The sequence below is a fragment of the Arachis ipaensis genome, chromosome B4 (assembly GCF_059453495.1).
Source record: "Arachis ipaensis isolate K30076 ecotype BB chromosome B4, ASM5945349v1, whole genome shotgun sequence".
In the NCBI taxonomy this organism is placed as follows: domain Eukaryota; kingdom Viridiplantae; phylum Streptophyta; class Magnoliopsida; order Fabales; family Fabaceae; genus Arachis; species Arachis ipaensis.
Genome location: NC_142439.1, coordinates 100,195,882 through 100,208,500, shown reverse-complemented (window position 1 = coordinate 100,208,500; position 12,619 = coordinate 100,195,882). Strand labels below are relative to the sequence as shown.

At 34.8% G+C, this 12,619-nt stretch overlaps 1 protein-coding gene across 1 annotated transcript; it reads left to right on the top strand.

Moving 5' to 3' along the window:
• Positions 1-11,415: 11,415 nt before the first annotated feature.
• Positions 11,416-12,038, top strand: LOC107639404 (uncharacterized). The gene has a single exon (XM_016342890.3). It carries the CDS (start codon positions 11,513-11,515, stop codon positions 11,753-11,755), a length of 243 nt encoding a protein of 80 aa, XP_016198376.1. The 5' UTR covers positions 11,416-11,512; the 3' UTR covers positions 11,756-12,038.
• Positions 12,039-12,619: the final 581 nt, after the last annotated feature.

The following is a 12,619-nucleotide window of genomic DNA, read 5'->3' as shown; positions in this document are numbered from 1 at the left end:
TGATCCCCGAGGTCCCTTTCAAACTCAAAAGAAATGAGTATCCGGAGATCCGACATGAAATTCAAAGAAGAGGTTGGGAAGTTCTAACAAATCCCATCCAACAAGTCGGCATCCTAATGGTTCAAGAGTTCTATGCTAATGCATGGATCACAAAGAACCATGATCAAAGTAAGAACCCGGATCCAAAGAACTATGTTACAATGGTTCGGGGGAAATACTTAGATTTTAGTCCGGAAAATGTGAGGTTAGCGTTTAACTTGCCCATGATGCAAGGAGATGAACGCCCCTACACTAGAAGGGTCAACTTTAATCAAAGGTTGGACCAAGTCCTTATGGACATATGCGTGGAAGGAGCTCAATGGAAGATTGACTCCAAAGGCAAGCCGGTTCAACTAAGAAGATTGGACCTCAAGCCTGTAGCTAGAGGATGGTTAGAGTTCATTCAATGCTCAATCATTCCCACTAGCAACCGGTCTGAAGTTACTATAGACCGGGCCGTCATGATCCATAGCATCATGATTGGAGAAGAGTTGGAAGTTCATGAGATTATATCTCAAGAACTCTACAAGGTGGCTGACAAGTCCTCCACCATGGCGAGGTTAGCCTTTCCTCACCTCATTTGCCACCTATGTAATTCAGCTGGGATTGACATAGAGGGAGATATCCTCATTAAAGAGGACAAGCGCATCACTAAGAAAAAGATGGAGCAAGCAAGAGAGCCCATTCATGGAGCTCAAGAGGCGTATGAAGCTCATTTCCATGAGATCCCTGAGATGCCTCAAATGCACTTTCCTCCACAAGATTATTGGGAGCAAATCAACACCTCCCTAGGAGAATTGAGTTCCAATATGGGACAACTAAGGGTGGAACATCAAGAGCACTCCATCATGCTTCATAAAATAAGAGAAGATCAAAAAGCAATGAGGGAGGAGCAACAAAGACAAGGAAGAGACATAGAAGAGCTCAAGGACATCATTGGTTCCTCAAGAAGGAAACGCCACCATCACCAAGGTGGATTCATTCCTTGTTCTTATTTCTTCTGTTTTTCGTGTTACGTGCTTATCTATGTCTGTGTCTTCATTACATGATCATTAGTAGTTAGTAACTTTGTCTTAAAGTTATGAATGTCCTATGAATCCATCACCTCTCTTAAATGAAAAATGTTTTAATTCAAAAGAACAAGAAGTACATGAGTTTCGAATTTATCCTTGAACTTAGCTTAATTATATTGATGTGGTGACAATGCTTCTTGTTTTCTGAATGTATGCTTGAACAGTACATATGTCTTTTGAAGTTGTTGTTTAAGAATGTTAAATATGTTGGCTCTTGAAAGAATGATGACTAGGAGACATGTTATTTAATAATCTGAAAAATCATAAAAATGATTCTTGAAGCAAGAAAAAGCAGCAAAGAACAAAGCTTGTAGAAAAAAAAAGAAGAAAAAAAAAGGGGGCGAAAAAAAATAGGAAAAAAAATAGAAAGAAAAAGAAAAAGCAAGCAGAAAAAGCCAATAACCCTTAAAACCAAAAGGCAAGGGAAAATAAAAAGGATCCCAAGGCTTTGAGCATCAGTGGATAGGAGGGCCTAAAGGAATAAAATCCTGGTCTAAGCGGCTAAACCAAGCTGTCCCTAACCATGTGCTTGTGGCGTGTAGGTGTCAAGTGAAAGCTTGAGACTGAGCGGTTAAAGTCAAGGTCCAAAGCAAAAAAAAAAAAGAGTGTGCTTAAGAACCCTGGACACCTCTAATTGGGGACTTTAGCAAAGCTGAGTCACAATCTGAAAAGGTTCACCCAATTATGTGTCTGTGGCATTTATGTATCCGGTGGTAATACTGGAAAACAAAGTGCTTAGGGCCACGGCCAAGACTCATAAAGAAGCTGTGTTCAAGAATCATCATACTGAACTAGGAGAGTCAATAACACTATTCGAAATCTGAAGTTCCTATAGATGCCAATCATTCTGAACCTCAATGGATAAAGTGAGATGCCAAAACTATTCAAGAGGCAAAAAGCTATAAGTCCCGCTCATATGATTGGAGCTATGTTTCATTGATAGTTTGGAATTTATAGTATATTCTCTTCTTTTTATCCTATTTGATTTTCAATTGCTTGGGGACAAGCAACAATTTAAGTTTGGTGTTGTGATGAGCGGATAATTTATATGCTTTTTGACATTGTTTTTAGTATGTTTTTAGTAGGATCTAGTTACTTTTAGGGATGTTTTCATTAGTTTTTATGTTAAATTCACATTTCTGGACTTTACTATGAGTTTGTGTGTTTTTCTGTGATTTCAGGTATTTTCTGGCTGAAATTGAGGGACTTGAGCAGAAATCAGATTCAGAGGTTGAAGAAGGACTGCTGATGCTGTTGGATTCTGCCCTCCCTGCACTCAAAGTAGATTGTCTGGAGCTACAGAACTCGAAATGGCGCGCTTCTAATTGCGTTGGAAAGTAGACATCCAGAGCTTTTCAGCAATATATAATAGTCCATACTTTGGCCAAGAATAAATGACGTAAACTGGCGTTCAACGCCAGCCTTCTACCCAAACCTGGCATCCAACGCCAGAAAAGGAGCCAAAACCAGAGTTGAACGCCCAAACTGGCACAAAAGCTGGCGTTCAACTCCAAGAAAGACCTCTACACGTGAAACACTCAGGCTCAGCCCAAACACACACCAAGTGGGCCCAGGAAGTGGATTTATGCATCAATTACTTACTCATGTAAACCCTAGTAGCTAGTTTATTATAAATAGGACCTTTTACTATTGTATTAGGTATCTTTGATCAGTTGTATGCTATCTTAGATCACAATAAGGGGCTGGCCATCTCGGCCATGCCTGGACCTTCACTTATGTACTTTTAACGGTAGAGTTTCTACACTCCATAGATTAAGGTGTGGAGCTCTGCTGTTCCTCAAAGATTAATGCAAGTACTACTGTTTTCTATTCAATTCATCTTATTTCGCTTCTAAGATATCTATTCGCACCCAAGAACGTGATGAAGGTGATGATTATGTGTGACGCTCATCACCATTCTCCCCTATGAACACATGCCTGACAAACACTTCCGTTCTACATGAAATAAGCTAGAATGAATATCTCTTAGATCTCTTAACCGGAATCTTCGTGGCGTAAGCTAGAATGATGGCGGCATTCAAGAGAATCCGGAAATTCTAAACCTTGTCTGTGGTATTTCAAGTAGGATTCAATGATTGAATGACTGTGACGAGCTTCAAACTCGCGAGTGCTGGGCGTTAGTGACAGACGCAAAAGAAGGGTGAATCCTATTCCAGCATGATCGAGAACCGACAGATGAATAGCCGTGCCGTGACAGGGTGCGTGAGCATATTATTCACTGAGAGGAGGGGATGTAGCCACTGACAAGGGTGATGCCCTTGCATAAAGCCAGCCATGGAAAGGAGTAAGACTGATTGGATGAAGATAGCAGGAAAGCAGAGGTCCAGAGGAACGGAAGCACCTCCATTCGCTTATCTGAAATTCCTACCAATGAATTACATAAGTATCTCTATCCCTATTTTATTATATCATATTCGAAAACACCATTATCACTTTATATCTGCCTGACTGAGATTTACAAGGTGACCATAGCTTGCTTCATACCAACAATCTCCGTGGGATTCGACCCTTACTCACGTAAGGTATTACTTGGACGACCCAGTGCACTTGCTGGTTAGTTGTATCGAAGTTGTGAACCATGGTATTGGCACCATGTTCTTGGCGCCATTGCTAGGGAAAGAAAGAGCCAAGAATTTTACATCATTAAAGTGTAATCACGATTACGCGTACTAAGTTACTCACGTTGCTAGGGATTGTTTGAGCCTGGACATCACAATTTCGTGTACCATGTATGCATATGAAATTATATAAAATTAGGTTGAATATATGCGAAATTGAAGTCAAATTGATGAAGCGGTGTGCTTGGAAGTAGCTTTGGTGGCTGAACTAGTTGAATTGGTGACATTGGAACTTGGAGGCTTGTGTGACAAGAGGTCTTGAGGTGTTTTGTGACTAGGGAGGAATCGACCAAGGTATAGTTTTGGTTTCTCGTAGTTAATATATAATGTTGCGTGAAAACTTAGGTTAATGGTTATTGAGAATTGAGAATTTTTGGAATGGGTTGGTAAATTTCAGGTCTAATGGTTTGAGTGTTGGAATAATTGAGAAGTGAGGAATGATGCACAATGTGTAGGAGTGTATAAGTATTGAAATTTGGTATGATTGATTTGGTTTAGTTTGAGTGTTTTGAAGTTGGGGGGTTCTTAGCAACTTTTGGTGAAAACTTGTTTTTGACCAACTTCAATGAGTCAAAACCTGGCTTTCGGACTCCCAAATTTTGTGAAGCTTATTTTAAATGAAAATTGGGTCCGAGAAGCTTATAACGTTTGAAAAACGGGTTAAAAATTATTTTTAACGAAAAAGTTATGTGTATATGAATTTTTGGTATAAAAACAAAATTTTGTAGAAAACCAGGAATTCTGGTATGTGTGCATACGCACACTATCATGCACACGCACAGATCAGGGCATTTGGAAAGACTCGTGCATACGCACGAGGGGTGTGCGCACGTACACCTTGGGGATTTTACAAGTTGTGCGTACACACACCATGATGTCTATGCACACAAAGGGAAGCTCATCTAGTGCGTGTATACGCACAGCAATGATGCGTATGCATGATTCCCTGTTTTGCACTAAAACACTGTTTTTAATTATTTGACCTTCTCGGCAAACTTGTAAACTTCCGTAACCCTTGTTTAAGGTCCGACAACCTGTTTTTAGGCATGGAAATGAGTGAGAACTTATGGATCAAATTAGATTGACATTTTGGGTGAGATTGTAGACTTCAGCTAATGAATTTTGATGAAAGCCTATGAGTAATGAGTTTACGAAATACTAAATTGAGATAAGACTTGAATGTTGAGTTTAGCGATGACTGAGTATGGCCGGATTGGCTGATATGTGAATGTTATGATTGGCGATGACTGAGTATGGCCGGATTGGCTGACATGGCGAGGTCTGGGTGTGATCCCGCTTGTGCGTTACCTAAAAAATTGTGTTGGCGCTTGCACCAGGCAAGGACGGAGGTTCCATCCCGCTTGCTCGTGGTTGTGGTGTCGTTATGGGGACAGAGGTTTTATCCTGTCCGTAGTGAGGACGGTGGTTTTGTCCCGCTCACGAGTTTGGCAAGTTGAGGATAAAGGATTCCCTTTCTTATCATGGTATGGATGTGGGAAAGGTGGAAAGACACTCTCCTTCGTATTATTTTTTCCATATTTTTCTCTGGTTGCAAGGTGGAAAGGCACACTCCTTTGATGTGGAAAGACACACTCCTTCGAGGTACCTCCAGGAGAAGGTGAAAAGGCACTCTCCTTCGTTTATGATTTTTCTGGGGATGCGCAACCAAGAGACCATATCCAGATTAGCTACCAGATGTGTCGAGTTCTGGCAGTTCAACCGAACGTGAGCTTACAGCAAGTAGGATTAGACATTCATCATATGCATTTGTATATTTTGTATGAGTTTGCCTTTGTTTTGGCTTGCCTAATTGCTTATCTGTAGTTAACTGCTACCTGATCTATTTGCTGTAACTGCTATCTATACCTGTGCTTTCTTTGTCTGTTTTGTATGTGTCTGTATTCTGGAGACTCCTCATGTGGTGGAGGTGTGATGAGGGTTGTTCTATACATAGTGGTTGGAAGATTTGAAGGAGACAGAAAGTGAATAGTTAGCTTAGAACTGGAATCCCTTATATAGATTACCAAAAAATTTTTGGTTTAGTATAATCTTTAAGTCAAAATCTGAGTGTCAAATTTCTAAGAATGCCTCAGCCTTTTCCGAAACCTTATATATTATCTATCTGGGCACCTTTACCATACTGAGAACCCCCGGTTCTCATTCCATATGCTGGTCGAGAGGCACCTCGTTGAGCGTCTGGAGACTCTCCGTGCAAGTGAAGATTTCATCTTGGGCTGTTATATTTTGTACTTAGGTTATGTGTATATATATATATATATATTCTCCACAGTATATATATTGTATTTTGTCCCTCTTAGAGGTTGACTTGGAGAAATAGGATTTATATTTTTGTCTTTTGGGAAACATTTTGGCGTGTATATATGTATACGTATCCTTTGGCCGGCCTTTGCTTCACAGGTCGAGTTTAGAACTTGATTATACTTATCCGTTTGAACTCTATATATTTGTCTTTTGGTTTTCTGTATAAGCTTTTAGTCTTATCGTTTTTCGTGAGCGATGCATCTTCAGTTTTATTTTGATCTCATCCTTTTCTTTCAAGGCTCCTAGCTATATTATCCTTGTTATATATGTATGTATTTTATTTTTAGATGTCGTAGCACCTCACAGTCTTTGATTTACATCCTAGGCGTAAAGGTTTGTGTGGTAGGGTACTACATCTAAAACCCTGCAAAAGAACTTCTTTAGTGAATTGACATTTAACAACACAGTAATGAGCATGAAATTCGAAGAAAACATAGTTATCTTATGCAAATTTATAAACACTTATCAGATTTTGAATGATGTGCGGAGTATGAACAAGCTTTTGTATGAAAACCATCTTTTAAAGCACAAAGAAAAGAATGACCAATGTGTTTAATAAGAATACTTGTACCATTCCCAATTTTAAACTGATCCAAGACCTGAATATTCAGAAGATGCAATTAGATTTGACTAATAAAGTGTAACATGGTGAGATGCACCAGTGTCTGGATACCAATACGGATCAGAGACGGTAGACGGAACAACAATGTAGGCAGTAGGATTATGAAAATGGATGTTGCTAGAGGAGGTGTGGATGAAGTGGATGGAGGTTGATTGAGTAGATGAAGTGGAACCAGATGCTGTAAAAGAGGTATGAGTTCCTCGAGTATCTTGATTCACTGATAGATGAGGGATTTTGTAGTTGAATATATGGAAGCAATGCCAAGCTATATGGTCAATGCGACCACAAACTTGACATTGTGGCCTTGGAGACTGATAAAAAGATCTCCCTCCTCTGCAAATCGACCTCCAGACCTACCTCTTCTTTGAGAATTAGTGCCTCATATTGAATTTGGCATAAAGGGAAAAGAAGTGTGAGTATAATTGGCCAGAACGAAAAATTCTCTCAGGCTTTCAAAATTTTTGAACCATATCATCATGAGTAAGTACCATGGTTTTAACCTCAGATAGACTATATAGCTCAGGCTTTGAAGTGACAGTGGTTAGCATCACTTGATAGTCCTCACTAAGACCTTCTAAAATTGCATCAATGTGTTTATCATGAGTAAGAGGATTACCTAATGCAGCCAAAAAGTCTGCTACAGCTTTCATCTTGAAAATATAATCCGTAGTTGTATTACCATTCTTTTTTATGATTTTTAATTGTACTTTCAATTGTTTGATTTTGCACTTTATTGATTTTGAGAAGTAATATTCAATCCTTCCCCAAATTTTATAGCTGTAATTGCATCTCACCATCTTGTATTTGAAGACCGGATCTATTGAAGCAAGAAGCCAAGAAACCAGATTGTAATCATCCTGTCCCAATTTTTGTACTACTGAGTCTCAATCCTAACTGCTTGATTTTCAGGAGAGTCAAATTGAGGTGGAACACGATCAAAATACAAGTAGTCTTCAAATTTCTGGCCTTTTATGGCCAAAATTGCTTATTATTGCCATGTCTTCTGATTGTTTTCTTCAAGTTTATCACCAATTGGATTGAAAGGTCTTTATTTAAAAGAAATTTGCAGAAATTGAGCAAGAATGGTTGGTTGAATATTTGTAAAGAGATTATTATTGACAACTGAATTGTTAGAATCTTCATTAGAAGAAGCTATGAATCTTTTGCCTTAAGCTCTTGATATCATGCAAACTTTCTAATAGAATTGAATAAAGGAATAAATAGAAAAGAAAATGAAACAGAAAAGGAAAGAAAAGCAGAGTTTAAAAACTGAGAAAAAAAGAATTGCTTGCAGTGCAAAGTAACTCATCAAAAAACGAAAACTGAACTCTTAACCTCTATGCACAGCACATATATATACATAGCAAGTCTCAGACTCGGTCAATCCTTGACAGAAAATTAACCACCAAAAGTAACTAACTGACCTAGCAAATAACTAACTAGTCTTGCATAATTAAGTTTGAAGTTCTCGAAATCTCCTCACTAATCACACTATCCTTTTCAAGAAGGGAATACATCCATGGTAATCAATCATGAAAAAAAAAAAGAGGAATGCTAGGGAGCCAGTAATTTTGGTGTTTTGTAACCATCAATTGGCCATCAATAACGTTTCTAATGGTGTGAGATTACATCTAATGGTGGGAAATCACTCACTTTTGTTTTGATGGTTAAGTGCTGGCCAGAAAACACAAAAATTGCTGGCCCCTAGACTTTTCCAAAAAAAAAAATTATTTCTTTAAATTATCAAATTAAAGAGTGACTCCGTATTTTTCAAATGAGTATAACTTCTAATTATAAAGTTATTCAATCTTAAAAAGTCAGCAATATGCGATTATTTAATTTCATGATTATTTACAAAAAAAAAAATATTAAGAGATGGTCCAACATTAAAATATTTCCTTTGTTTCTAATGTTTGGTGTAGAGAGATAGATGGTGTTTCATATTTGAGTTTACATTTTACAATCTAATTATTAATTCAAATATGGTTTATTCAAGTGTACATAATTTTGTGGTTGACTCCTAATAACCTCCTTTGCAAATCTTCTCTCATATGAAATTGATATCTTTGGTTATTATTAGAGTGAGAGAGAATTGATAAGGATCGTCGTAAAGTATGTGTATGCGTGTTTTTTTTTTTAATCTTCTTTACTTGACATGCTGAATTTGGTAGCAAAACAATTAAAGAATAATTTTATGATGAAGAGATATTTGTGTAAAAAAAATAAAAAATAATATATATGATTTATCTTAAACATTTTTATAAAAAGATATTTAATTATTTATAAAAATAAATCTTAATTTTTTTTATCATAGCTTAGAAGTAGGGATGGCAAACAAGTCTAAACTTGCCGAGTCGGCCTGCGTAACCCGCCAAAAAAGACTGGTCGAACTAAAAGATTGAGACTGCCAAATAGCAAAATCACGCCTAACTCGTACCACTTAAACCGCGGATTTTGGCGGGCTTTGACAGGGTAGAGCGGACTTTTCCGCCGGGTTTATTATTTTTTTGGTAAGGGGGTACTTTTGCAATTTTTTGCCAAAACCCAACTTCTTCCGACCCAACTTACAAAAAAAATGAAGATGAAAATTGAGTGTTTTGAATTATATTTATTTTGCTTTAAAGACAATATTTATAATTATATTTATTTTGTTTTAGAGACAATATTTATAATTATATTTATTAGGTATTTATAATTACAAACACTTTAATATTTTTGAATATAAAAATTATAATTTTTTTTATGTTTTAGAAGTTATAAATTTATTAAAATAATTATAAAATTATATATATTATTTAATAATTAATAATAATAAAAAAAAAAGAAAATTTGGTAGGTTTAGTCTGCTATTCCACAATTAAACATGATGGGATAGAATTTTAAAATCGGCTCACTAAACAAAATGAAATAGGTCAATCCTCTATAAAATAGACTTTAACACATTGTTTGGATGGGGTGAATATGGAAGGAAAGAAAATGTGAAGAAAGAAAATGGATGGAAATGTGAGTTTTTTGTTGTTTGGATGAGGAAGGAAAATAGAGTGGAAAGAAAAAAATTGATGTGGGACCCATAAAAATGTTTTCTTCTCAAGGATGAGATGAAAATGGAAGAAAAATATGTAATAAGTATAAAATTACCAATTTATCCTTTGATTAATTAAAAAAATAAAAGATATAAGAGTATTAATGTAATTTCTTCTATTATAATTTTTTCTCCTCTCACTTTTTTTTCTATCCAAACAAAAAAAATTTTTTTCTCTATTTTCTTTTCATTTATTTTCTCTTTATCCAAACAACACATAAAATAATCCATTTTTTCTTCTATTTTCATTCCTCTCATTTTTTTTCTTTCATTTTCTTTTCTTCCATTTTCTATTATCTATCCAAACAAAATGTAAGCGAAATAAAATGAAATGGGATGGACTTTCTCGCTTCCTAACCCTAGTTACAAGTGATACAACTTAAAGAAGATAAGACTCGATGCAATAGGAAAATAAATTAAAGATCGCATTAGAAAAAATAAAATAGAAAAAATAAAATAAAATAAAATAAAGGGCATCATATCATGGACAGAAAAAGCATATACACCATTAGGGGAAGAAAACTCAAAAGTGAGTCACAAGCAATAAAAAGAAAAATTGTATCACATCTAGTGATGATAGTACAACTAAATCAGCTCTTAATAAAATAATTCTCTGAGTTAGGTGTAGCCGTGTGGCCCTATAAGCAATATGCAAAACATGATGATTAATATATAAATTATAAAAGATTTTATATCAGCCATCAAGCACAGAGATACATATAGCTAGGTGGCGGCCACCATTATTCATTTATTATCAGGCACCTTATTAAGAGCGAAGTGATTATTATGATGTTTAAAAGTATTTGTTTAATTTATTAAAAAAATTAAAAATTAATATTTAATTTTAAAAATATAAAAACAAATAATTATTAATTTTTTAAATTTTATCGTAAAATATAAATTAAATAAAAATTAAACATTAAATTATAAACACCATAAAATCTACCTACTTAAAAACAACATGTAAACAAACAGCTAGAACCCAAGAAGAATATTAGAATTAAAAAATTAATACCCAGGTTTCAAGAGATACCAGTGGACTGTCTAGACTCATAGGATAGGGAGGAATAAAATAAATAAAAATAATAAAGGATGACTTATCAAATCCCAAACCATCCAATCTTGTTTCGAAAGCTCAAACCCATCAAACAAAACCAGCTAACCTATAATAAAGAAAAAAACAAAAAATAGAATTTACTTTCTGAAATTTGCCTCATCTGTAATTTATTCCTAACTAGCTTTAAAAAAATTGTAACTATTTATTCCCAATTATCTTAGAAGAAAATATAGGGGAAAATTCGTTTTTGAAACCATGTGATAATATTAGTAATAATATGAAATTGTATATCTATTCCAAAAGTAGTTTAAAGAATTAATAAATAAATGAAAACATGATAATTAATTTGTTTCCAATTAGTGGTATGTGCTTCTATGAAGATAGGCGTTGTTGGTTTGCACATAGCTTTCAAAGGTCATCTATGGTGAGTTCGCGTTGAAAATTTCTTGCTTCCATCCCTTGCGTGAAAACGTGGACTCTAATTATCTAATATATATAAATAAAAAATTAAAAAAACTCTATTATGCCACGTCATCGTCACTCTCTAATCCATTTATATATACTAGAATAAATGTTCTCATTCTCCAATTAACTCATACACACTCCAAATCAAAGAATAAACCTTTCAAATTCTCTTTGATTTCTATTCAAACTACCTGACACATCACATTTTTCAAAATGGAGGGTCTTATTCCTTTTGTTTACAAGGCTATAATGCAATACAAGTATGGTAATGAAGGTGTTGCTTCAGGAACATGGATTTGTGATTCACCTTCGTATTCATACATGAGGCTACCGGGTGATTCGGGTAGGTTTCAAAACCCTACTTCTGCTTCTACTTCTAGTGTTACCCAGGTCATTTCTTCTTCTAGTGTCCAATCTTCTCATCAAGGATTGACACACCGTCGAATCGCCGCGTAAATATGAAGATGAAGATGAAGATGAAGGCTTAATTCAAGTGTTCCAAGTTTGTTTCTTAAGATAGAAATGTTGGGGAAGAAAGTAAAGGGGTCCTCAATTCATGCTTTTTGGTTAGTGGTATAAATTTGTGCAAAGTGTAAATATTGGTTTATGATGCTCCAAAAAAATAAATAAAAAAAAAAGCTTGTGTTAATCTTGTTACCAAAAGGTATATGTAACTATGATGTGTTCGGTCTTAGACAAATTAAACTGAAGAATGTATATGTTGTTTTAATGTTCTTAATTGTGATTTCAATACTTCTTTATATATTATTCTTCTGAGATTTTTGTAGCCATTTAAAATTGTTAGAATCAGGAGGCAATGCTTGTTTTTTAAAGTTAAGTTCTTTGATCTAATCAATATTTTAATATTCATTTTTAATAAATTTAAACTTTGAAAGTGAATTAAATTTAATTAATAAAATATGTAATAATTATTTATAAATCACATATACTGATATACCATAAAAATACTCGATCCTGTAATTTTATAGAGCACCGTAGTATTTTTCTTATCTTTATAATTTCTTTAAATTTTCAATCAATTGTGTAAAGAATGACTTTCTATCAAAATGATAAATGGATTTTATTTAGTTCAATATTTTATATTACATGCGTGCTAAAATTTTAAACAAATAATTTGAGTCCAATGTATATATGATTGGTGGATTGTTTATTTTTAAGCCTACTACGAAGTAGAAGCAAGTTGATCAAACATTAGGTTTTTTTTTTTTTGGGTGACTAAAACATTTGGGTTATTATCATCCAAGAAGATAATCATTAACAAACACATATTACGTTTGGGTTATTAAGACATTTGGATTT

Bases quoted from the DNA above. Each gene is read 5' to 3' on its own strand.
- LOC107639404 (XM_016342890.3), top strand. From the start codon at position 11,513: ATGGAGGGTCTTATTCCTTTTGTTTACAAGGCTATAATGCAATACAAG.